Source organism: Hippopotamus amphibius, chromosome 7 (genome assembly GCF_030028045.1).
Source record: "Hippopotamus amphibius kiboko isolate mHipAmp2 chromosome 7, mHipAmp2.hap2, whole genome shotgun sequence".
Lineage (NCBI taxonomy): Eukaryota > Metazoa > Chordata > Mammalia > Artiodactyla > Hippopotamidae > Hippopotamus > Hippopotamus amphibius.
In genome coordinates, this window is record NC_080192.1 from 5,335,046 (window position 1) to 5,362,258 (window position 27,213).

The 27,213-nt window shown below is 53.1% G+C and overlaps 1 protein-coding gene across 3 annotated transcripts in view; it reads right to left on the minus strand.

The window, feature by feature from the left end:
- The window catches only part of PARVB (parvin beta), a 113,255-nt gene extending 86,380 nt beyond the window's left edge, over positions 1 to 26,875 (minus strand). For 2 of the 3 annotated variants that reach the window (XM_057743115.1, XM_057743113.1), the window contains exon 1: positions 22,075 to 22,220. In XM_057743115.1, coding sequence (XP_057599098.1) covers positions 22,075 to 22,204 — 130 coding nt within the window. In that variant the 5' untranslated portion in view covers positions 22,205 to 22,220. Of the gene's footprint in view, positions 1 to 22,074; positions 22,221 to 26,708 lie in introns of those variants that run through there. The other variant, XM_057743114.1, reaches the window with a different exon arrangement.
- Between the last annotated feature and the right edge of the window lie 338 nt (positions 26,876 to 27,213).

Here is a 27,213-nt window from a genome sequence, read left to right on the forward strand (position 1 = left end):
TCCCTGATGGCCCAGTGGTCAGGACTCCGTGCTCCCAATTCAGGGGGCACAGGTCCGATCCCTGGTCAGGGAACTAAGATCCCGCAAGTTGTGTGGCGCAGCCAAAAAAAAGTGAGAAGAGAAACTACCAGCATCACGCCCAACCAACAAGAACTCGGCCATCCAGGCTAACCCGGCTGCCCCACTGGGCATCTTACATGGTCATCCTCACACCCTGATGCTGTCCCATCACCTGCTTTGGGAAACTGGTGACGGCACAGAGAGGTAGAGTAACTCACCCGGGCAGATCAGGAGGAGAGCCGGGAGCCAGGCACCCAGCAGCACCCAGAGTCAGCCCTCGTCCCCACGTGCCTTCCTGCCTCAGATCAAAACTCAGCCGCAGGAAATCCACGTGCAGCCCTGGCACCGCATCACCCTCTCCCGAGCTCCTGTGGTCCCGGGAGGCATGTGACACTGCATGCCAAGGTGGGCGGCGTGGCTACCGGCCAGAGCTGGGCTGAGCTGTGGGCGATCTCCGGAGTTTTGGGGGACACACAGTGTGGCTCCAGGCACGTAAGGTTCAAAGTCAGGCAAAGCCCCGAAACTCAGAAGAGCGTGTGTGTGTAGTTATACCGCAAGGTAAGGCACAGGTGCTAAGGGCACATACAAGGGGGCAGTGGTCCCCCCTGCTGGGAGGGAGCGGCCCCGAGGGTGAGGGCTGCAGACGGTGTTATCTAAGCCGAGTGGTAGGACTGTGGGTACTTTTCCATCATTCTTTACACTGCACACATGCACACTTTTTTGTAGGTGCAATATAATTCATGAGAGTTTTCCAATTTTTTTTTTTAAATTGTGGTAGGGAATCCTCTGGCGGTTCAGTGGTTAGGACCCTGTGCGTCCGCTGCAGGGGGCACAGGTTCAATCCCTGGTCGGGGAACTAAGATCCCGCAAGCCACGCAGCATGGCTAAATAAATAAATAAATAAAAACTAAAAAATAAAATTAAAAATTGTGGTAAAGTATACGTAACATAACATTTACCATTTTCACCATTTTTAAGTAGACCGTTCAGTGGCATTCAGTCCATTCACACCGTTGTGCGGCCATCACCACCCTCCATCCACAGAACGCTTCACCTTCCCAAGTCTGTCCCCATTAAACAATAATTTCCCCCTTCTCCCTCCCCGCAGCCCCTGGCAACCACCACTCTACTTTCAATAGTCTGTGAACTTGACTGTTCTTGGTGCCTCCTGTGAATGGAATCACGTAGTCCTTGTCCTTCTGTGACTGGCTCATTTCACTCAGCACAATGTCCTCAAGGTTCATCCGTGCTGCAGCCTGTGTCAGGATTTCCTCCTTTTTTAAGGCTGAGTCATAGTCCCTTGTCTGGATACGCCACATTTTGCTTCATTTCTTCCTTCCATGGCCACATGGGTTACTTTCACTTTGGGGCTGTTGCTAGTCAGGCTGTGTCACGATCTACTTTTTTTTTTTTTTTTTTTTTTTACGATCTATTTTTTAATGCCCAGGTTCCCAAGGAGAAGGGAGCTTGGGAAAAGACACACTGAGTACCACCCGGGTACCAGGCCCTTCATCCTCTCACACGGAAAGTAACCGAGGATACTGGTCCAATGCTCACATTACGCTCTGATACTCATTTCAGGGGGTCCCTGTAAAAAGCACAGGTAGCAATAACAGAATATAGTAAATGGCCACCTAAGAACACTCTAGAAAGTAGAACAGATCATACAAATGGGTATTTTTTCATTATTTGTTTAAACCAGGAATTGGTAAGGTGCAACCAGTGGGCCAAATCCAGCCCACCACCCACTCTTGTAAATGAGCTTTTACTGTCACACACCCATACCGCTACGTTTACATATCACATACGCCGGCTTTCACGCTACCAGGGCAGAGTTGGGTCGTTTCTATAGAAACCAGATGGCTCACAAAGTCTCAAGTATTTGTCCTGTGGACCTTTACAGACAAAGATTGCCAACCTTTCAATGATTAACGAAAACCATAACAGTCTTCATATTTTCAAGGCGTGGAGGACTTAGGGCTGGGGTGACAGCAGGAACGGGAATCCTTTCTGCATTCTCAGAATCAGGTGAGGAAGGGAGGCTGAGGTCCTCCATCTCCCCAGGGTCTACCCAGCAACATCTGAGCAAGTCCGGCACGGCCCGCTGGTCCCAGTCACAACGCCTCTCGGTCCCAGTCACACCACCTCTCGGGTGACAGGGCTTTCACGTAGTGCCTCCAGTTTAACCTGACCTCTCCCTGCGACCTTCGAATTTCACTCACAACCGCACTGCCTGGAGAACCAGGCAACCGGCAGGTCAGAGGCCAGCTGAGGCTGTATTCGTGTCCTAGGGCTGCTGTGACACACGCCCACGGACTGGGTGGCTTAAAGCAGCAGACATTCACTCGCTCACAGTCTGGAGGCCAGAAGTCTGGGACCACGGTGTAGGCGGGACTGTGCCGCCCCGGAGGCGCCGGGAAGGACCCGTCCTGCCTCCTCCTGTCATCTGGCTGTGGCCATCAGTCCTTGGCTTGTGGCCACATCACTCCTAACCCTGCTCTGTCCTCACATGGCCTCCTCCCCTCGTGGGACTGCGTCTCTCCCTCCTCTTCTAAGTGCCCCAGTTATCCTGGATTAGGGCCCATCCTACTCCAGGATGACCTCGTGTTTACTTACACCTTAATCACATCTGCAAAAACCCTATTTCCTAAAACGGTCACATTTCACAGGCCCCATGACACATATCTTCATTCATGTTCCTTTCGGGGCCCTTCTTGGTCTGCTGACAACATTCACATAAGCAAAGTGCTTCTGGGGACGTCCTTGGCAGTCCAGTGGTTAAGACTCCGTGCTCCCACTGCACAGGGCACAGGTTTGATCCCCAGTCTGGGAACTAAGATCCCACGTGCTGGGCGGCATGCCCCCCCCCCCCCCCGCAAAAAAGCACTTCCTGGCCTGAGTTTCATTTATTACGTGCAGAACCGACTACCCACAGGGCTCCTGCCATGGAGAGCGGACACAGGGAGTGCCTGTCTCGCTTTCCCGCGGGGGCAAAGCTGGACGTTGGCGTGGCCACGCCCACTCGCTACCATCACCTGCTCACATGCTCGCTGACCTGGCATGAGGTCCAGCCTGTGGCCAGACGCCTGGGGATGGAGTCATAGGCTATATCCAGCTCCAGCTGGGCCAGCAGAACACTCTCTGCTTTGTCCTTAATCCCCCAGTGCCTATAAACAGCCCGAGTGGTGGGCCCTCTTCCGGGCCCTCTCTCGCTTTGTAAGAATTATACCTATTTTGCAGCAGGGAATTTGCAGCCACGAAGCACATGTCTTTGATTACATGACACCTGTCAAATGAGACCTTTTCCACTAACCAGCAGAAGGACTTTTATGGCTAAAGTGTCACGGAAGATCTATGCTTCTCCCTCCGTGGCCGTAACTCAGCACAGATGGAGCTCGGAAGCCAGTGGCACGGGGGAGAAACACAGGGATTCTGCACATTAGACGGCAAAAGCCAGACACCCGGCCCCCAAAAGGGTGGCTCAAGTGGAATAAATCTCCGCCTGCCCCGGCCTCGGCTTCTGTCTTCACTTCCCTGCACAATGTGCTCCTCCACACATGCGCCTGGTGACAAACGAGCACACACTTAGATGACACCTGAGAGTTCACAAGGCCCTTTCTCACACGTTTATCAGGTGTAATTCTTCAAGGAATCCTGGAGATTGTCGAGGGAGGCGTGGGCATCAATCGCCTTGTTCAGAGAAGGGAACGGGCTGAGTCCAGCTCAAGGTCACCGAGCTAAGGGGGGACAAGTGACCCAGGTCTTGTCTCCCTCTCCCCACCAATCTGCACACGGAGTCTTAAAGGGTGCAGAACATTGCTGCAGGGGAGGGGGATTGGGGGATTTCTTTTTAAATCAGTTTAAGAAAGCAGAAAGGACTAAAAACAGGGACTTCCCTGGTGGTCCAGTGGTTAAGAAGCTGCCTTCCAATGCAAGGGACTCAGGTTCAGTCTCTGGTTGGGGAACTAAGATCCCACAACTAGAGAGACCTCATGCCACAACTACAGAGCCCATACGCTCTGGAGCCCGCAAAACACAACTAGAGAGAAGCCTGCGGGCTGCAATGAAGACCCAGCAGGCTGCAACTAAGACCCGACACAGCCAAAATAAATAAATTTAAATAAATAAATAAATTTAAATAAATAAATAAATAAAGGACTAAATACATACCCCAAATCGAGGGAGTAGAATCTATGCTGTAAGTCCAGGGGTCAGCAAACTATGGCCCAGGGGCAAATTTTGGTCCCTGGCTTAATTTGCTAAAAAAGCTTTATTGGAGCTCAGCCAGGCCCATTGGTTTAGTATTTCCTATGGCTCCTTGCTGGCTTCGAGGGCAGAGTTGAGTAGTTGCCACAAGACTAAAACATTTACTGTCTAGCCTGTTACAGTAAAAGTTTGCAGACCCCTCTGTAGATGATGGCTGGGAGGGAGGCAGAGGAAGGAATTTGGGTGAGTCCAGCCCCTGGCACACACCCAGGGCCTCACGTGCCCACAACTCAGGGCTTGTTCACGGTGGGAGCATCCAGGTCCAGTCTCCGCCAGAGACAAGCAGGGGCTGAATCAGGTGCCAACAGCTCGGGCACTAAGCTCCATTCGCTCCTTGTTCCAGACACCTGAGCCCGCATCCTGGGCGGAAATCTGCCGCCTTTAATAGGAACAAAGCACCAATTTGAGCTTGATTTCCAGCGTGAGTCTCCAGGGCTGCTGCGGTCCCCAAAGTTGCTTGCAATGCGCTCAGAAATCGTGCTTCAAATCGGATCACTCCAACACCAGGGCAGTAAAAGCAATCAATGGGGCCACCACAGCGGTGAGGCCACGGCCTCAGAGGGCCTTTTACCACTGGAGAAATCATATCAACCTCTGCACTCTGTACCTCCCCGGCTCACATTTTCACGGGGCGGATATTTTCACCCCGGTTCAAAGTGTGGAACAATATCCAGATTGAATCAGACCGCAGCTAACCTTGAGAAATGGACCTTCCATTCTCAGCTAGCGCCGGAAATGGGGGAAGGGGGGAGAAAAGGCGTCCCTCTCACGCTGATCACCTACCACATTCACAGTCGGTGGCCTTCATTTTGACACCTGTGTACAATGAGCTCACATAGGACCCCAGGGAGAAGACCATTCAACAAGAGACCTGGCTCCCACCCCCTCTCAGGGCCTCAGTTTCCTCACCTGCCAGTGAGACTCAATTCTCATCTGATTTCTTTCGGGAGGAGGCACAGCTCAGAGCACAACCGCGGAGCCACAGAGCTGGACCTGCAGCAGGAGGCCTCGGTGCTGGAGTTAGCCAATCTTAAGCACAGCCCACTGCCCACCCCAGCGACAGGGTGGGACACACTGGATGGGCTGAGGGTGCACATGTGACCTGACCTGGGGGAAGGGGAGGGGAGGGGAGGGGAGGTGGGGCCCTGATGCTGGGTGGGATACCAGCTACACACGCAGTGCAGGGTCGTACCAGCGCCCATCTCTGGGCCAGGCCTCCCCAGACCAGCCCCTTCTGTCTCTTCTAAGGCTCACCCACCTAAGCCAAAGCTTTCTGCCTGAAATTATGCAGCTGCGTCTCTGTCCCTTACCACCTACACGATCCTGACCTGTGCCTCTCTGGCTCAAAGCTGAGCCTCTAGGATTTCTTTTAAGTCTCACCCCATTTCAATGCAAGGCCCCCGATCTGGTTTGTCTTGGTTTGGGGATTTTGTTTGGTTTCTCTTCACTGGGGTTCCGGCAAAGGCTGCTCGCCCGCATCTCTGGGATGGAAAGGGCCCTGAGTGTCCGTGGGGAGACGGACACCCACGACCAGGGCCACACTCTGCCCCAAACAGCGACCAACCCCCGGCACCAAATGCCCCCAAGTTAACGGCCCTGCTTCCCTCCTGTCACACTGCAGCAAAGCTCTGCTACTCTGATTACTTTGCCAGGCATTCTCTGTAAAAATAAATACACCTTGAAAGAGGAGGCCCAGAAAGGAGCAGGCCTCCCCGTGGCACAGGACTGGCCTGGCACTGGTCCTCAACCTGAGTGGACAGTGCCACCTCTGCCAACAGTGGTCACAGCCAGAGAGGGGCCCCAGACTCGGGGCCCTACGTGGCCCATGCCTCACCTGTCACAATCCCTGGCCACTGCCTCTGTGTTCCAACCAGACACTGTATTCCTGTCCTGGGCTGCCGTACACACACCACTGGGTGACTTAAACAACAGAAACTGTCTTACAGCCCTGGAGGTTGGAGGTCCAAGATCCAGGGCTGATTTCTCCTGAGGGCTCTCTGCTGGGCTTGCAGACAGCTGCCTTCTCCCTGGGGCTTCACGGCTTCCCTCCATCTGTGTCTGTGTCCTGGTTTCCCCTTTTCATGAGGACACCATTCACGCTGGATGAGGGACCACCCTAGAACCTAACTCTGACTCAATTACCTCTGCAAAGATCCTACCTCCAAGTAAGGTCACACTGAGGAACCAGGGACTTCAATGCCTGAACTCGAGGGGACACAACTCATGACCCCACTCACCTCTCAGCCCTCCCATGTGCTGTCCCCTCCATCTGTCCCCACCCTTCCTGCTACATCTGACTCATCCCCCAGCTCGGAGCCCAAGTTCCACCCCTGCAGGGGCACCTGCCTCCCTGACCCCAGGCCAGGGCTGGACCCCTTGTCCCTGGGGAGCATCGGGGGGTCTAGTCTGTCTGTTCTGGGACCACCTGGGGCAGGGGCTGTGCCGGCACTTTCCAGGCCCTATTCCCAAGGCTGCTCAACAAAGGTACGAATGAAGGAAGGAAGGAAGGAATGACACTGCATTTTCCCAGTAGAAGGCGGTGGAGGAACCACAAGCCTGCCCATCCTCTTGCAGTCACTCCCCCAGCTGTCATTAAAACCCCGTGTGGGAGTGGCCGGGGTGCGGCCCAGGTACTTTCCGGAGCTTCCAAGGTATCGTCCACAGCGAGGAGTGACAGAGGTGCCACATGCATCCCAGCTCCTCGCGGGCCAGCCACAGGGCCCCTGTCCTCTGCATCTTCACTCCTCATCTGAGAAATGGGGTCACAACACACCCGGCCCCAGGGCTGCTGTGAGGACGGAGCAGTTGAGAGTGAACAGCGCCGGAGAGGGAGCTGGCAGGAGGATGCTGGCTCCGAGAAGGCAGTGAAAATGAGAAGGAAGACAAACCGCAGCCCCCGCGAGGCCGCCCTGTGCTCAAGCCTTCCGGGCAGGACCTCGCTGAATCCTCAAGGTCATCGGCCATCAGGCGGCCGCTCCCAACCTCACTGATAAGGGCCCTGAAGCTTGGTCAGCAGACTCTGGCCTTGAACCCAGCAGGACCCTGTGGGGCTCCTGGGCATGGAAGCCCTGTTGTTAATCCAGGGAGCGTCTCCGGTCCCTCTGATCTGCCCTCTGATCTGCCCTCGGTGGTTTCTTGGCCGCTTCTCCCTTGATGAGCAACTGCTCAAACCTGCCCTCCAGGGAAGGTCAGGGAGGCTGCAGTCTTGCCTACAAGAAACAGGGGACCAAAAAAACAGCTTCTGTGCCCAGGAGCCCGCCAGCCTCAGCCTCCAAGTCCCCAGCCGCGCCCTCCACGCTGTCCTGAACCAGTGAAGGAAATGAGCCGGTGAGAACACCCTGTGGCCCCACCCGGGATCCAGCAGAACGGTCCCTGGTCAGCACATCCCTCCAGCTGACGCTACCGGGGTAGTAAGTGCCCCTCTGCCTCTCATTTAATCAGGTGTATCCAGGGGGCTGCCTACGGAAATAAAGCATCATCAAGACAGCCTGCCTCGGTTTCATGACTGTCAACTGCATCATCCTCTGTGCCCAGACCCCCAGCCTCTATCAGACTTGCCAGGTGGCCGCTTGAGAGCTGACCTGGTCCAACTCCAAGGCCACGGGCTCAACCCCTCCTGCAGTCAGCCCCCCACCCCCACCCCGCCCCCGTCGGCCAAGTGCAGCCAGGGGCACGACCCCCCTGGTTGTCAACAACATCCAACCACAGGGGTGAGATCCCAGCAAAGTGGCAAGAACCAGGCAAGTGGGCCAAAGAGAGGGGCCCTGAAGAGCAGGAACCAGGCACCACCTGGGCTGCACGCTCAGTTCAAAACCTGGCATACAAAACAGTTCCATGTACAACAGCATCTAAAGGGACAGGCCACCCACGGACAAATCTAACCAAGAAGACAAAGACTTGCACACTGAGAACTACATAATCCCATGAAAGGAAGGGAAGGAAGAAAGACCTAAATAGAAAGACGTCCCATGTTCATGGATTGCAAGACAATACTGTTAAGACAACAATACAGGACTTCCCTGGTGGCACAGTGGCTAAGAATCTGCCTGCCAATGCAGAGGACACAGGTTCGATCCCTGGTCCAGGAAGATCCCACATGCCATGGAGAAACTAAGCCCGTGCACCATAACTACTGAGCCTGCACTCTGAAGCCCGCGAGCCACAACTATTGAGCCCGTGTGCTGCAACTACTGAAGCCTGCGCGCCTAGAGAAGCCACTGCAATGATGAGCCCATGCACCACAATGAAGAGTAGCCCCTGCTTGCCACAACTAGAGTAAGCCCATGCACAGCAACAAAGACCCAATGCAGCCAATAAATAAATAAATAAATTTATTTTTTTTAAAAAAAGACAACAATACCAACCCAATCTTGAAATCCAATGCAATCCCTATCAAAATCCCAATGGCGATTTTTACAGAAATAAAATATCCACCCTAAAAATCACATGGACTCTCAAAGGACCCTGGAGAGCCAAAACAATGTTGAAAAAGAAAGAAGGACAAAGTGGGGGAAATTGACTACAAAGCTGCAGACAGTGTGATGCTAGCACAGGCTAGATACACAGACCAGTGGAACAGAATAGCCCAAAATACACCCACAGCCGATGGCCAACTGGTTTTAGCAAGGGGGCCAAGGTCATTCAGCAGGGGATAAAGAGTGGACAGCATGAGCAAGGGGGTATCAACACCAAGAGGGCTGGGCCAGCGTCCAGGGCAGGGCCACTCCACTGGTCGCCCGTCCCTCCCTGGTAGCTGGTCTCACGGGAGCTCAGCAAATGCGCTGATACATGACCACGTGCCTGGAAGGTCAACGATTCATGAATAACAGTGAACAAACCAGACAGCGGAGAACCCAGGTTGGAGCATCGGACACCAGAGCCAACAATAAATCCCTCAAGAGTACTCAGCCCCTTAACACCCACCGACTCATTCCCCCTCCCTGCACCTCTCAGAGCAACACTTGAAAATCATTGCCAGGACCCTCTGGGTCATGAAATCCGTCCTACACGCTGTGACCAGCACATTTCTCTAATGAAATGAAACAGAATCAAATAGAAAAAGTCAACACGCTTCATGGAGGGTCCCCCATCCTCCCCCACAGGTTAAGGATCCCACCTTGGAAACATGCAAGGACACTGATTCACAATTGGAGGGACACAGGACAAGCTTTGAGCTCCTGCTCTCAGCGTCACACTATTTTTTTAATAGCTTTATTGAGATAGAATTCACACCCCATGCAATTCGCACTTATAAAGTGTGCAGTTCCATGATTCTTGCTCTATTCACAGAGTTCTGCAACCATCACCACAATCAACTGAAGAACGTTTCCATCACCCCAAAAAGAAACCGCGGACACATCGCCAATCACCCGCGACTCTCCAGCCCACAGCCCCTGTCAATCACTAGTCTAGTTTCTGTCTCTGTGGATTTGCCTGTTCTGGACATTCCATACGAATAGAACGCACAATATGTGGCCTTTTGTGTCTGGCTTCTTTCGCTGAGCATCAGGTTTTCAAGGTTGATCCCTGCTGCAGCCTGTACAGTACATCCCTCCTTTTTATCGCCAAATAATATTTCGCTATATGAAGAGGCCACACTGCGTGTTTCAACTCAGCTGTTGATGAACATTTGGGCCGTCTCCACTTAGTGGCAACCACGAATAATAAGCAGACACCTGGCATACCCTTAAGCAGACATAAATCTCTGCTTCTGATCAGGTCAGCTAAGTGTTTACAGAAAGGATATTCTTTCCTTCCAAGGGATTTTCAAAACAAGAAAACTACGGGCAGCCTACAAGCAGGGCTCTCAGAAAGAAAATCTTAATAATAATAGTAGAAATGTGTCTTTGTCATGGGGTCCGAGCAAAAAATAAAATAAAACCAAGCCCAGCTGCACACAATAAGATTGAAATTCTGTGTGCGGCTCCAACAAAATTTCAAATCATTAAAATCTCATTATACTAATAATATGTTTTCTACATCGACTTAACTAAAACACTGTCTTCCCCTAACAAAGCGCAGACGTCCTCAGAAGCAGCAGCAGCGCAGGGAGTTTGAGGATGAAGACAAAGCCCCCAGGGTACCGTCCTCGGTCCCATCTCTGCACAGGTTTGCAGCCTGGACCCGATCGGCCAACTGGCACAAATGACACTGGCTGTGCTCTGGAGCCTGAGTTCCCCTCCCTTCATTTGAGTTCTTCTCTCAAGTTATCTTAAATGGAAGCAACTGTCCAAATAGGTCATGATAGTCCCATTATATTTTATTATTTCCAACCAGTTACTGCCAGCCCACGGCCTTCTCTTTCTGCACCTCCTCTGTATTTGATGGATAAAGTGGGCAGTGGCCATAGTGGTCATGACAACAATGATGACGGGATTCCCTGGCGGTCCAGCAGTTAGGACTCCGTGCTTCCACTGCCGGACACCCGGGTTCGATCCCTGGTCGAGGAACTAAGATCCCGCATGCCATGCAGCGCAGCCAAAAAAAAAAAAGATAATGAGATGCTGACAGAATGATGCCTAACACCTAGGGGAGCTTATTATGGGCCTGGCCCAGGCATTTTCCCAAAAATTTCATTATTACAATTTTCAAACATATAGAAACATGTAAAGAACTTGACCGTGAACACCTGTACGCCCGCTGCCTGGAGGAGTCTACCGCTAACATGTTTCTGTAACTGTTTCATTATGCAGCCATCCATCCCTCTATCTATCCAGCAATCCATCTGCATCTGTTTCCTGTAGCTGCCTTGACAAATGAGCACACATGTAGTGGCTTAAAACGATATAAGTTTATTATCTTATAGTTCTGGGGGTCGGAAGTCGAAAATAGGTTTCACCGGCTAACATCAAGGCGTCAGCAGGGCTGTGCTCCTTCTGGAGGGTGTAGGCAGAATCTGTTTCTTGGTTTTCGCAGCTTCTACAGGCACCCATGTTCCCTGGCTTGTGGCCCTGCATCACTCCAACTCCAACCTCTGTTTCCATGGACACATCTCTTTTCCATACACTGACCTCCTGCCTCCCTTCTATAAGGACGCTGTGCCCACCTGGATAATCCAGGAGCATCTGCCCATCTCAAGTTCCTTCACTTCATCACATCTGCCAAGTCCTTTTTTTTTTTTTTGATAAAGTTATTCATTTATTTATTTATTGGCTGTGCTGGGTCTTGGTTGCTGCGTGCGGGCTGTCTCTAGCTGCGGCGAGCGGGAGCTACTCTTCGTTGTGGTGCACGGGCTCCTCATTGCTGTGGCTTCTCTTGTTGTGCAGCACAGGCTCTAGGCACATGGGCTTCAGTAGTTGTAGCTTGCAGGCTCTAGAGCACAGTATCAGTAGTTGTGGCGCACGGGCTTAGTTGCTCCACAGCATGTGAGATCTTCCCAGACCAGGGCTCGAATCCGTGTCCTCTGCGTTGGCAGGCAGATTCTTAACCAATGTGCCACCAGGGGAGCCCTGCCAAGTTTGTTTGTTTGTTTGTTTGTTTGTTGTTGCATTGGGTCTTCATTGCGGCACACGGGCTTCTCTCTAGTTGTGGCATGCAGGTTTTTTCTCTTCTCTAGTTGTGGGGCGCAGGCTCCAGGACGAGTGGGCTCTGTAGTTTGCAGCACATGGGCTCTCTAGTTGAGGCACACAAACTCTGTAGTTGTGGTTCAAGGGCTTAGTTGCCCCGAGGCATGTGGGATTTCCCTAACCAGGGATTGAACCCACATGCCCTGCATTGGAAGGCAGATTCTTTACCACTGGACCACCAGGGAAGTCCCATCTGCTAAGTCCTTTTTACCACGTAAGGTGATGCAGCCACAGGCTCCAGGTATGGGGATGTGGACATCTTTGGAGGCCATTCGTCGGCTGCCACACCATCTTAATTTCTATGCACTTCAAAGTAAACAGCAGACAACGATACCTCTCCCCCTAAACATACACATCACTAACTAGAGTGCAGTGTTTATTTATAATTCCTTTTTTCTTTTGAGTTAAAACTTGCATACATTGAAATGCACATTCTTAAGTGCACATTCAAGGAGTTTTGACAAATGCATGCACCTGATTATCTTAAACCCCGATCAAGATAGAGGACATTTTCATAGTCACAGAGGATTCTGTCCCACCCCTCCCCAGCCAGGTCTCATCCCACACCACAGACAACCACCAGAGATCAGCAGTGTCTGCCTAGAACTCCTTCTGCTGAGAAACAGAGTCACAGTGTGTGCTCCTTGGGTTCTGGCTTCCTTTGCTCAGCACAGCGGTTTTCAGGGTCATCGTGTCGTGTCCACTGGTACCTGTTCCTTCTCACTGCCCAGTAGCCCCGCCCACCTCTGCATTCTGCTGATGGGCAGCCTCGCTGTTTCCAGGTTTTAGCCAGCACAAATAAAGCCGCTGTGGACATTCTGGCACAGGTTGCCTGTGAACACACGGTTCCGTGTCTCTTGAGCAAATATCTCAGGTTGGAATTGATGGGTCATAGGGAGGACGCGGGTTTAGATTTTATGAAACTACCAAACTGACTCCCTAAGTGACGACACCACTGCAAACCCCTCCCCACCCCCAGCATTCACAATCCTTCCAGCTGCTCCACATCCTCGCTGAGGCCTGGTGGGAGCATTTCAGCCATGCTGGCAGGTGTAGAGTGTGTCCCTCTGCTTCCAATTTGTGGCTCATTTCCCGGGCGACTAACAATGTGGAGGCTGAGGTCTTTTCCAGACGCGTGTTGGCCATTTGTACATCTTCTCTGATGGAGTGTCTGTTCAAACCTTTATTCTTTTATTGGGTTGTCTTTCTTTTATCGGTTGAAGGAGTTCTTTATATATCCTGGACACCTATCAGACATGTCCTCTATCCAACAGTCCTCTATCAGACATGTATCTTGGAAATTGGGATAATGGTGATTTATAAAAAGAAATATATATATTTGATCTTCATCCGAATTCCTGGCCCCCGCTCCTAAAATCCTAGGAATTTCCTAACTGGTGAGAGTGATAAAGATGTCTTATGTAAATGGGGTAACTTTTGGAAAGGCCCTAGGTAACTTAAGGATGGAGGCTGGTTGCTGGGGGAACCAACCATGTGATTAGAGAGTTGGTACTTTTAGGCCCTCCCCCAAACTTCCAAGGAGGAGAGAGGGGCTAGGGATTGATTTGGCCAATCTCTGATGGCCAATGAATTAATCATTCGTGCCTACATAATGCAGCCCCCATAAAAGCCCAGGAGGACCGGATTGGTGAACAAAGAGGTACTAGGTGAGGGTGTGCCCCTTCCCACATACCTCACCCTGTGCATCTCTTCCACCTGGCTATTCCTGCATTATATCCTTTTATGATAAACCAGTAACCTAGTGAGTAAAATGTTTCTCTGAGCTCAGTGAGCCGCTCTAGCAAATTAATCAAACCCAAGGAGAGGGCTGTGAAAACCTCTGATTCATAGCCAGTCGGTGAGAAGCACAGGTAATAAATAACCTGAACTCGTGATTGGCATCTGAAGTGGGGCCAGTCTTGTGGGGCTGAGTCCTTAGCTTGGGGAATCTGATGCCATCTCTGGACAGACAGTGTCAGAACTGAATTGACCCTAGAGTCAGAGAAATACTTGGTGTGGACAACAATCCCACACACATCGGAACTGGTGTCAGAATCACGGCGGGTGATGGAAGCGGAGTTGGTACCTGAATCACAGGAATATTTCCTCCCACACCATTGCTTCATCAGGCCCAGTTTAATTTACATCATTTCATTTCATAACTCACTCAGTTCCCCAACAACCCTGTGAGTTAAGCACTCTTTACAGAAGAGGAAACTGAGGCTCAGGGCAGTACCTCCCCCCAGGGCAAAGCCCCAGAGCACAGCAAGATGAGTTGCAACCCTCAAAGGTGGGTCCCCAGGTCAATGGCCATAACCACTGCACAGACTGCCTCTCACTCACTCAGCAAATACACAAAGACCATGTTAAGTGGCTGAGAGCATTTCTTATCATCTCTGGAGATGAGACAGCGACACACCAGGCCGGGGGACCCAGGCTAGCGGGAGACGGTCGCAGAGACTTCCACCTCCAGCAGGAAGGCACAGGCCAATAGGGCAGCTGAGGCCCCCACCTGCTGGAGGCTGACGTTCAAGCCGCCGAGGCAGAGGGACCAGCACACGTGAGGGCGCCAAGCCAAGGAGGACAGGGGAGATGGGCGAGAGCGGGGCAGGCAACGGAGGGCCAACAGGGGCCTGGACCGTATCCTAGAGTGGCACAAAGCCGCCGGGTCCTGTCTTCTTTCTGCAAATGCCAACGGAGTCCATTCAGCACAACCTGGATCTCATCAGCCTCCTGGGGAGCATCTTCCTACCAGGGGCTGTGTGCATCTCAAGTGCCAGGAATGACAATGACTCAGCTGCCAGCCAGCTGGGAAGGTCACTTGCATTTGAATCACTCTTCAGTTGACAAGGCTGGTGGCAGTTAAGAGCCAAGGCTGCCAAGATTTTAATCTCACCGGCCCAGGGGCAGAACCTCCTGCAAAGGAGGTCACTTCTCTGGGCCTCTGTTTTCTCATCTGCAAAATGGGAGTAACCACGCGGTACCCACTTTCCGGCTTTGAGTGAGGATTAAATGAGGTCACACGTGGAGCGTGCCTGGAACACCACGGATGCCAACAAGCCTCGGCCGTGAGCACGACCACTGTAGACTCCATTCTGGACGGGTTTGGTCTTTTGGGTTTTGGGGTTTTTTTTTTTTTTATTCTTTTAACTTTTCCCTCACTTCTTGCCAGCTGTTCGTCTATTAAGCATGTATATATCAAGTATGGATTTGTTCAGGTCTTACTTTGAAAGATAATATTAATTTTCAAAATGAAAAAATAGAGGGCTGAAGACATTTCCAATGAGATTTTGGGAAAGACGTCCCTCAAAGGGCATTTATACCAACAATGAACTTTGAATACCACACGCACAGCGTCCCCTTCCCCAGCCTGCTCAAAGGATGCTCTGCCCGTGTATTTAAAGCAGTGCCTGGATGGTTGTACCAGACTCTACGGCAACAGGAGGAGCAGCACTCAGGGCAGCAGCGGCTCCATCGAACCTGACAGCCGCTTCTGGGAGAGCTGGATTCAAGCGAGCCCTAGGACTTAGGAAACGTTCCACACCCCCTTTAACTGTTATTTTTTTTTAATAAATTTATTTATTTATTTATTTTATTGGCTGTTGGGTCTTTTTTGCTGGGCGCGGGCCTTCTTTTTAGTTGCGGTGAGTGGAGGCTACTCTTTGTTGTGGTGCGCAGGCTCCTCATTGCCGTGGCTTCTCTTGTTGCAGAGCACGGGCTCTAGGCACGTGGGCTTCAGTAGTTGCAGCACATGGACTCAATAGTTGTGGCTCACGGGCTCCAAAGCTCAGGCTCAATCGTTGTGGCGCACGGGCTTAGTTGCTCTACGGCATGTGGGATCTTCCTGGAGCAGGGCTCGAACCCATGTCCCCTGCATTGGCAGGTGGATTCTCAACCACTGCGCCACCTAGGAAGCCCCCCCTTTAACTTTTTAATAACTTCATATTAGACTAAAAGCTAGATCCTGTGGAACTGTAATTTTTCAAATGAAAGTATGAAAACACCTAACTTATGAAAATGACAGGCGTCAACTGTTAAGATGGTCTTACTTGGGGAAACCAACATTCTGGACCCTCTCTGGTTGACTAGCAAGTCAAGGTTCAAAGACCCAGACCAGACACAATCATTTCAGAACGCCTAAGCTCAAGGAGCAAGCACTCAACTGCTAATTAACGTGCAAGCATAAGAAACGGCCCAGATTTGCCGAACGTTCTGCTTCCTCAGGCTGCTGACAAGGAAGGAGGCCGAGCTGGGCAAGGACACCTGCTGAGTTGGTGTCACACTCCAGGGCCACAGCATCCTGGCTCAGGAACACCTGCTGCTCTGCAAGCACGGCAACTTCCATTTCTCTGTAGCGCACACCTCAAGGGGGCGTGCACCGCACTTCCTGGTCACAGTGGGCCAGGACAAGAAGTAGGATCCCAACATTCCCCAAAGGCAAAGAATTTAGGGATCTTCCTGGCGGCACAGCGGTTAAGAATCCGCCTGCCAATGCAGGGGATACGGGTTCAATCCCTGGTCTGGGAATATCCCACATGCCGCCGAGCAACTAAGCTTGTGCACCACAGCTACTGAGCCCACAAGCCACAACTATTGAAGCCCAAGCACCTAGAGCCCGTGCTTCGTCTGCAACAAGAGAAGCCACTGAAATGAGATGCCCGCACACTGCAATAAAGAGTAGCCCCCGCTTGCCACAACTAGAAAAAGCCCACAAGCAGCAACAAAGACCCAACACGGCCAAAAAATAAAAAATTTAAAATTTAAAATTAAAAAGAAAAGAATGTAAAAGTTTTATGTCACTCTGTTACCAATTGCCAACTAGCGCCTTCACGGGACACATTGACAGAGACGGCCAGAAGGGCCGACATCATACAGGACCAGAGTGAGAAGAGGCTTGTGTTCTGGGGAGGACAGTCGCTCCGCAATTAACCCTTCCATATACATGGCAGGCTTGACTAATTAGTCCCAGCGTTCTCTCCCCCGGCCCAGATGCAGCCTCAGAATCCTTCTTAACACAGAGGCAGGCAGGCATTATCAGTGGAGCGCTCAGGTGGAAAGGGCCCTGTGCCACCACTAACCAGCTCTGTGTCCACATCTCACTGGTCAACGTTATCAATAACTAACACTTACTGAGCACTCGAATGCTGATAAGACCTGTACTGCATTTTACCCTCACGTCACCTAAGGGCAAATGTCACCGTGATCCAGTGAGCTGGTCAGGCAAAGAGGCTGGACGAGACGCAGCAGCAGGGCCGCAGCATGCAGATGTGAGTGGAGGCCTGCCTCCACCCACCACTGCACAGCCTCCCCCAGGAACGCATGGCCTTTCTGGGAACCAGCGAGACCGCGTGGGCTGGGAAACACACAGCTGGTACCTCCCCCACATGTCCCCACCTCACAAATGAGGAAGTGAGGCCCCAAAGCTTTAACACTCAGAGAGCGAAACACATAGTGTCGAAGGGGATCCCACGGCCCGGACGCCTGAAGGAGGCAGAAAACGAAAGGAGCGCTGGCTTCCCAGAGCTGATTCTGCGACGCCTCGGGGGCTGGCAGCCCCAGGGACCGGATGATGCCACAACCTGCCGCTCTCTGCATTTTCTCTTAAAACCAGAAAGCGGTGCCTCCTCTCATGTTACTAAGAAGTAGCATCTCCAGCCATAGAAAAGAAAGAAATCATGCCATTTGCAGCAACATAGATGGACCTAGAGATGATCATACTAAGTGAAGTGAGCTAGAGAGAGAAAGACAAATATTATACGATACCACTTATATGTGGAATCTTAAAGAAGTGATACAAATGAACTTCACTTACAAAACAGAAGAAAACAAACGCATAGAAAACAAACTTATTGTTACCAAAGGGGAAGGGGGGGTACAGATAAATTAGGAGTTTGGGATTAATATATACCCACCACTACATATAAACGAATCCAAAAAAAGAAAAAGAAAAAAAAATATATATATATATATATATATCTGAATCACTTTGCTGTACACCAGAAACTAACACATTGTAAATCAACTATACTTCAAAAAAAAAAGTAGCATCTCAATGAGGCAAAAGCCACCAAAAGCTTCTAGAACTGATTGCCGTCCTTTTTTATATTCTCTTACCCCAACAGCACTGAGTACAGACTAGCAGATCAACATCACTAGGCCAACATATAAGGTACTCCTAGACTTACTAATATGTTCTTCAGCCTTTACATAACATAGTAAATAATAAATATACTCATTAGGAAGTAAAGCCATTTTTCATCCAAAACCTAAAAAGTTCAGTGTACGGCTAATGCAAGGAGAAAACATGCTTTCTTAGGGTACATCTTTCCTGTGATGGAACCGCATATTTGAAAACAAGAAGATGGCTGGCTGAAGGTACCTGCCCTCTGCCAACCACAGCAGCGGGGGGAAATCAATCACACGGAGCACTTAGAATCCGCTCACAGCAGGCGCCTACCCACTTACATCTTCTAACCATCCCTTAATCATTCTGACGACCGGACAGGGAAGGCAAGGGCAAGTAACTTCGGGCTGCGCGATAAATATTAATTCCACAGAGTGGAGACAGGAACTCAAAGCTGAGCTCCTCTGCTGAGTGTGGGGTTGCCAAGGCGACCTGCGTCTTCTGGGACCACGCAGGTATAAGCAGCATGCTAGGAGGACCACAGAGAGTTAGCCATTTCTGAAAGGTAATGAACATAAAGTCATCACTCTGAGCCCAGTACCACCGTTGCCGTTCTCTGTTGAAGCAAAGTTTCCGAGCGATTTCAGTAGACGGCCAGGAAAAAAGCCCAGTGTGGGACACGCTGATGTGCCTACGTGTTTCCCTCTGAAATGCCCCGGGTGCATCTGGACATCGGTGGAACAAACAAGGAGAAAAACTGGATTTGAAGATTATAATCGGAATAATAATTAAAGGAAACTTGACAAAGCCACACCAAGCCCCCTGAAGGCCACTTCCTCTCAGCCAGAGAGAGGAAAACAGAAGAGTGACTTCCAGGGACTCCCTGAGGAGTGCCTGCATCACAGGAGCAGACAGACTGACCTCCCTCTCTGACCAGGAGCAGCCCCCACGGACAGAGGCAGCTCTGTTTAAAGAAGAGGCATTAGGGTTTGGAGCAAGAAACGTGGCAGGGTCTGCAGAGAACCCCACAGCCCACTGAATTCAAATAGGACCTACAGGGACTTCTCTTCCCATAGAACATTCTAGAACCCACCATGCACATGGCCCTGGTCCCTCACCTGCTCACCTCCCTCCCCTTCGTACCAGCCACCCTCTTTCCCTTCTTGTAAGTTACGAGTCCAATCCACCTTAACCATCATCTGTAGTTAACTTCCTAAGGGTAGACCATCAAGGCTATCACATGAGCAAACGGGGACTGGAAACGCTAAGAAACCCCCAAAAGTCCCACCTCCCTGGCCAAAGGAGACCAAAGTCATTACAAATCCTTTCCCTTATCTTGCAGCAAAGAAGGATACTATCCCATTTTTATTTTCAAAGGTAAGTGGGAGGGTGTGTTGAGATCTGCTTAAAGAGGATGTGGAAATCACCTCAAAGTCGCCATCTGCCCCCAAAAGTTCTCTATGCAAATGTCCCGAAGAGCCATGAACGCCACGCCTCTGCAGGTGCATCAGCCCCGAGAGTGACAGGGAGCAGGGCCAGGGGCCTCGTCTAATGTGTTTCTATGCAAAGTTCCTCGCGTCTCAGAGCAGCATCTGGGTTACTGCCTCTGCATCACGCCCGGCAGCTGCCACCTCCTCATGTCTCAGGAATCCTGCTGCTCCCAGCCAGCACGCTGCCTCCAGGAAGCCCACCCGGCCTGCACCTACACTCCAACTGCTTCCTCAACAGTGGCCCCACTCCGGTTCATTCCACACTGGACTCTCTAAAGTAGCCGAGGTGGGTCACTGGCGCCCACTGCTCCCACGTGCCGGGCATGACAGGGCCCAGTGACCACTCCAGCTTGCCCCGAGGCTGACCATGGCCCACATGCCACACCACAGCCTGGCCACTCTGAATGGCCTGCACTTCCCCAGCAGGACTAGCTGGGGTCTCCTGCAGGGCACCCCACCCCCGCCCCGCTCCTAATTCCTAGCCAGCCTTTACATGCAACCAGGGGACCACTTCCTCCAGCCAGAACTCCAAATCCTGGTTGTGTGTCCCCCCTGGGTGTCCATCACCACACTGGCCTGCCCCCTCCCCACAGCATCCACAGGCTCCTGAGGACAGGCCTGGATCAGGTGACTGCCTGCCACCAGCCCAGCTGCCAGGTAAAGCTTCTTCTCCCTGCGTCCTTAGGTCTTCGGAGCTCACAGGCACCTCCTCCGTCTGCTATTCTGGGACGGGGGCCCTGGCCTCCTCCTTCCCATCTACCACCCGAAGCAATTAGGGAGGATTTGATTGCACTTCCTCTGAGCCTGCACAAAAGTTTTCCATTTCTTCTCACTGTCACCTCCAGATCGGGGTGTCTGCCAAGGACACCCCTCTCCCTCCAGGATCCCTGCTCCCCAGGTGACTCCATGCTTGGACCACACCTGCCTGTAACCAGCTGGCCCGGCCATGTGCGCCCAGCCACGTGCACCTGGTCCGGGGGGCCGTCTGGATTCTCCCCCTCAAGAAACTGAACTGAGAGCCCCCGGCGCGGGGTCAAGGTTGGGTTCACAGTGGGGCAGTGGGGGGACATTTCCAGACTCTGGTGGTTGAAGGCCCCAAGGAGCTGCCCAACCCCTGGGGCTGGCCAACCTTCTCTCAGTTCTGGAGACACCTCAGGAAAGAAACACCAGGTTTCTGCACCTCAGCACGGTTCCCCGACGTTGCGTGTGGCTGTCCCGTGCATTATAGGACGCTTACCAACATTCCTGGCCCCCAGGCACTAGATGCCACTAGCACCCCCACCTCAGTCGACACTGCCAACATCCCCTGGGGGCAGAATCGCCCCCAGCTGAGAACCACTAGTTTAAACTTCCATGAAGTGGCTACTGGCTAAGGTTGTGTTTCCCTAACTGTAAAATGAGGGGGAAATTCCCACCTCGCAGGTAACTTGCAGGCAGGTGAAAAGTCCTACCTTGCAGGGCTAAATTACAGAGCACCTCTGTCCAGTACTCTTTTTTTCTTTTTATAGTTGTGGTGCACCGGCTTAGTTGCTCTGCAGCATGCGGGGTCTTCCCGGAGCAGGGCTCAAATCCGTGTCCCCTGCATTGGCAGGCGGATTCTCAACCACTGCGCCACCTGGGAAGTCCCTGTCCGGTACTCTTATTACAGAGCAGTGCTGAAGTGGGATGGTATTTGGAGGCAACACAGCATCTACGCAGCTCATCACTCTACAAAGAACAGGGCAAACTGACGGGAACACACAGGGGTTAACAGCCAAAACCCAGAACCCCAAATCCAGGCTGTGTGTCCCCCCAGGCCTGAGACTGAGATTCTCTCCTAGAAGTTATTTAAAGCCCACAAAAGAAACGTAATACCTTCAACCCTCAATTCAAGGTCACAGCCACCTGGTGTCTCTTTAAGTCTAATTCATGAGGTTTCAGTCAATATCTTGCTCATTTATCTCTATTTCTGCATCAAGTGCTCAGAAGACGACCAGGGTCAAGAGAACCAGAAGACGAGCTGCAGAGCAGGAGAAAGTGTTTGCCAAAGACGCACCTGACAAAAGATTTGTATCCAAAATATACCAAAAAGTCCTAAAATTCAACTAAAAGAAATCAAACAACTTGATTAAAAAATGGGCCAGGGACTTCCCTGCTGGTGCAGTGGTTAAGAATCTGCCTGCCACTACAGGGGACAGGGGTTCAAGCCTGTGCGCCACAACTACCAAGCCTTGCGCTCTAGAGTCCATGAGCCACAACTACTGAGCCCGAGTGCCGCAACTACTGAAGCCTGCACACCTACAGCCCGTGCTCCGCAACAAGAGAAGTCACCGCAGATGAGAGAAGCCCACACACCACAACGAAGACCCAACACAGCAAGTAAATAAATAAATAAATATTTTTTAAAAAGTAATGGGCCAAAGATCTTAAAGGACATTTCACCAAAGAAGATGTACAGACGACACACGAGCCTAGAAAAAGGTGCTGCACATCATAATTCATTAGAGAATGAGAACATAAAACTGCTCTAAAAAATACAATTACGAAAAAAGAAAAGTAATCAGGGAACAGGAACTTCCTTAATACTTACTTTCCTCGGAAAAGCAGGAGGGACAGAACCTCCGGGCTTGGCTGTGATGGCTTCGGCACTGCGCAGCCCAGCAGTGGTCATTGGTGTGTGGGCAGAGGGCAGAGGCCAAGGGCAGGTGGGGTCCTCTCATGCAAATGGGTAGAGTGGACCCCACCCCTCCCCTTCCATCCAGGGCCTCCCTGCCCCAGAGGTGACCACCTGCCTCTAAGGACGTCACACAGCAGCTAGGGCATCTGTCCCTGGGGTGCCCCTCGTCCATCCTGGCCCGTTGGACCTGTGGGCTGTCACCCGTGGTCACCAGGGGGCCCTCGTGGGGAGTTTTCCTCTGCGCCTGCTCTGTCCAGCACCAGTAAAACCAGACCACTTCAATCAGTGGCTCTTAACAGTCCCCAGGCTTTCTGTGGAGAGCTCGGGGGTTCTTTAAGTGTTTCTTGCTACTTTTCCCAACGCCCCACAGTTCGTCACAGTTCCGTTTTCTAAACCAGGCCACCACATGACGCGACTTGGTTCCCTCCCATAGAACATCAGGCTTAATCACGCTGTCAATTCATCCATGGGTACTTCCTGCATGGGTTCCTCCAAACCCCAGAACACATTTTCCGATGTGACTCCCCCCAGGACGTTCACCCCAGCACGCCCCTCCGTGCCTGTCACAGCCACGAGCTCCGCCAACCAGGGCGGGGTGGGGGGCAGATCCAATGCCCCAGGGCCCCCACCCTCTAACTTCTCAGCAGTGCTGTCCTCGTCCCAGCATCCTCACCCCCACCCCCACCCATGCTCCTGAATTCACTGTGGACTTTCTAACAGAAAGGAAACGAAACCCACCAGGCAGCTGGCAGCGCCCAGCACACCTCAAAGCCCCCTCTTCCGGATCGGTTCCTGGCAGGCAAATGAGCGCCTTCCTACAGGGCCCGAGTCGGGCCAGGACCTGCTCCATCTCGGGAACCACAGGAATGGCAGGAAGGGCAGGTTGCCAAGGCAACAGGCCCGCAGGAATACTGGCAACTCTCAGTCATTTAGGACCTCGTTCTCCAGCCTTTGCACCTTGGCCTCCGGCTCCTGCCTCCTTCTCCACTTCCCGTAAGACCAGACAGAAGCCGCTGAGCCCTTCCCAGGCCAGTCCGCCCCAAATTCCTGCATCCGAGCCCGATTAGTGTTTGTGACCTTCTGTTTGTATGGGGGGAACCTCTGAGGGTGCCAGGCACCCCAATCTTGAGAAACAAGGCAGGGGACTCAGCTAACTCACACACCAAAGGGACAACAGCTGGGAAGTACCTGGCTGTCCAGTGGTTAGGACTCAGCGCTTTCACTACCGAGGGTGAGGGTTCAATCCTTAGTCGGAGAACTAAGATCCCACAAGCCGGGACTTCCCTGGTGGTGCAGTGGCTGAGAATGGGGTTCGAATCGAGACACAGGTCAGATCCCTGGCCCGGGAAGATCCCACATGCCAAAAAGCAACTAAGCCCAGGAGCCACAACTAGTGAGCCCGAATGCTGCAACTACTGAAGCCCGCACGCCTAGATCCCATTCTCCACAAGAGAAGCCACCGCAATGAGGAGCCCATGCACCACAACGAAGAGTAGCCCCCGAATGCCACAACTAGAGAAAGGGTGCATGCAGCAACGAAGACCCAACGCAGCCAAAAAAATAATAACAATAATAATAATAAATTTTAAAAAAAATTTTTTTTAAAGATGTTTAAAAACAGACAAAAAAAGGTCCCATAAGCCACAGGGCATGGCCGAAAACAACAACAACGCAGCTGTACAGAGAGGAAGCATCTCTCTCCTGCTGTTTTCGTGCCTATTTGATTCATCACAGGATGGGTCTGACCACTGTGATTCTTGGTATATATAAATTAAACCAGATCGGCCCTCGATTTTCTAGGCGCACGCCAGCTCATGTAGGCAAGGACACACACCTCGCTCTGGAACTTGGGGCCAGTCCACGAGTTCGGTCATGTGCTCTTCATATTCCAAGAGTGGAAATGTCACCTATAAAAAGCTGTCATCGTTCGGGACATCCTGCTGACTTGCTATTCTGCGAGAGATTGCTTTCCTGGTTCCTTAGGTCTCAACCCAAACATCACCTGCTTTGAGGTCTTCCGTGGGCATCCGTCTGATTGCACTGTCACATCTTCCTCCTGGCACACCTCATTATAGCATGATTGGTCTGTTTTATGTATTCCAATGATGCCCTGGTCCATGAAATAGAGAGCCTTGTCTGTCATTTCTTCCTACGGTCCCACAACGGGCAATGAATGAATTGGAAAGGGTGTGACGTTTGTGTGTATAATTGCTGCAAGGCATAAAGAGGAACTGAAATGATTTTAGTGAGGGCAGCAAGGACCGCAAGTGAGGCCGCAGGTCAGAGAGGTGGCGGGAATGATGAAGGGAGGGGTGAAGGCCATTCATCACCATCTTTTAGGAGGTGTGATTTGACAGAGATTAATACAAGCCAGTCTGGATGCTAACTGCCAGGCTTCAGGGAGGAGCAGCTAATTTGCTTGGAACAACTGAAAAAAGTGCACAACCCAAAAGCTGAGAGGAATGTTTTATTCAGTGGAAGAAACTGAGGACATAAGTCCAGGATGCTGCCTCTCAGCTAGCTCTGAGGGACCACTCCAAAGAGGCAAGAGGGGAGCCAGGATACGTAGGAGGTTTTGCCTCAAAGACCAGGTAATCGGAACATGAAAACATTACTGTTAATTAAAGAAAACCAGATAGCTCAAGTTAAGGAATTTAGCGCTTTTCCATGTATGGGAAGATGCAAAGTCTTGGCTCACTGAAGGCATTTCTTTAATATGCACCTAAGCTCCATGGGGGTGCGTCTCTTTGGGTACATGGGGCGGGGGGGCAGTGGCTGAGGGCTCAGGAGTTTTTCTCTCCATCCTGAATTTCCTCAGGGCTCCCCTTCCGGGATGGCTGTAGGGGCTCCAAGGCTGCAACATCCTTTGTCTACTGACTTGGCAGGCAACATTTTTTCATTGATAAACTAAAGGTGAAAGGCCCTACCCTCAGGGAACTGAGTCATCTAATTTGGTAAAAGCAACCCCGGTAGGAAATGCATGCCCCTCCCCCCACCCCACACACAAATTCCTGGGTGGAAAGTGCATAGCAGCACACTCATCCCTAGAGGTAAAGTGTCACAGGCATCTAGGAATATACACTTCAAAGGGAGAAATTAATATGGGGACACGGTGTGTCTTTAAGTATGTCCTTGGGGTACACATGTCCCTGGAGGGGGAACATTCATCCTGCAGGTACAGGAAGACTTTGTAAAGCACAGGTCAGGCTCAGGTGGTTTAAGAAACTCACTCCCCTGACTCTGTCCCAAGATCCTGCCTGAGGCCAGCTCCCACCAGCCAGTTCACAGCCACCCAGCATAACTCACCCTCACCCCCAGGGAATCTGGCCCAGGGGAGGAATCTCCCGGCCAGAACAAAGGAAAAGTTCAGGAATGTAGCCCTGGGAGAGGCCTAGGGCACCGCAGTATTTAAAGAACACAAGCAAGAGGTCAGAAGTCACATCCCTCACAACTCTAAAAAAAACTTTAAAAAGGTAAAAGGTGGTAGGAGGTTTATCGGAATTATTTTCGTGGACACGTGGAGTCAAAAATGGAGGGGCCTCCGGAGTCCTTGCCGGCGGGCCTCGCCGCCTCCGGCCCGCCCGCCTCGCATCCCTTCCCTCCCTCCTCGCATCCCTTCCCTCCCTCAGCTCCCCGGGGCTGGACCCGCACCCCGGGCAGAGCCCCGCACCACGCACAGCGGCGCGCCCCGGCCTGCCCGGCCAGCACTGGTGCCCAGTAAATGCTCATCGAGTGAGTGGCCACAAGAGCTGAACGAGCGGGCCTGCGGGCGGGGAAGGGGACCAAATAAACGGCGACTCCGGCGGCGGCGGGCGCGGCGCTGTCCTCCGAGGACCGGGGCTCGCCCCACCTTGGCTCACGCCCTGCCCTCAGCAGGCGACACGCCGTCAGATGGCGCCGGGAGCCCGACGGGGGCTGGACGAGGAAGGGGGGACGGCCTGGCTCGCGGCTGGTTCCCGGCCGGCGTTTAAAGGTCTCAGAAGAGGAACGAGCGAGGGTCAAGGGCTGCCCCGAAGGTCACGGCTGCGCGCTGCACGGGCCCAGCGGACACAGGGTGCCGGGAGCGCGAGGCCGGGAGAGGAGCGGACGCGCGGTGCCCGCAGCCACGGGAGCGGGTCCCGGCAGGACCCGGATCCGAGCGGTCCCGGCGGGACTCGGGCCTCGTGGTCCCGGCAGCCACCAAGGCGGGTCCCGACAGGACCCGGGCCGCGTGGTCCCGGCAGCCACCCAAGCGGGTCCCCGCAGGACCCGGGTCCGCGCGGTCCCGGCGGGACTTGGGCCGCGTGGTCCCGGCAGCCACCCAAGCGGGTCCCCGCAGGACCCGGATCTGCGGTCCCGGCAGCCACCCAAGCGGGTCCCGGCAGGACCCGGATCCGAGTGGTCCCGGCGGGACCCGGGTCCGCGCGGTCCCGGCTGCCACTCAGTCGGGTCCCGGCGGGACTCGGGGCGGCGGGCGCGCGGGCGCGCGGGGCGGTCGGCCACGCGCCTGGGTCCGCGGGGCGGGGCGCGGCGCGTGCGCGGCGGGAGGCCGGCGGCCGAGCACTCACCCTCCTTGGCCTTCTTCTTCCTCGCCAGCGTGCCGCCCAGCTTGCCCAGGAACGACTCGTCCTTCTTCATCCTGTGGGGCCGCAGGGCGGGAGAGCGCAGGGGCGCGGAGGACATGGGGCGCGCGGGGACCCCGGCGGCCGGGCGCGGGCGCAGCGCGTGTGGGAGCCGCCCTGGTCGCCGCCGCCGCCGCTCGCCCCGGGGAGTGGCCGGGAGGGGGAGGGGGAGGGGGAGGGCGCGGCCCCGGCGCCGGCCCCCGCCCCCCGCCCGCCCCTGACCCCGCGGCGCCCGCCGCCCGAGGTCTGCGCCGTCGCGGGCGCCGCGGTCACCCCTTCCAGCCCGCGGGCCGCCGGCCGTTCCCACGCCGCGCGTCACGCGCACTCTCAGAGTGGAGCGGTGGTTCGGCTCCTGAGGGCCGCCGCCGGCGGGACAGAGCGAGGGCTCACCCTGCCTCCTTTTGTTCTACACGTTTGAGCCCTGGGCTTGGCCGGCTGGCTCTGGAGACCG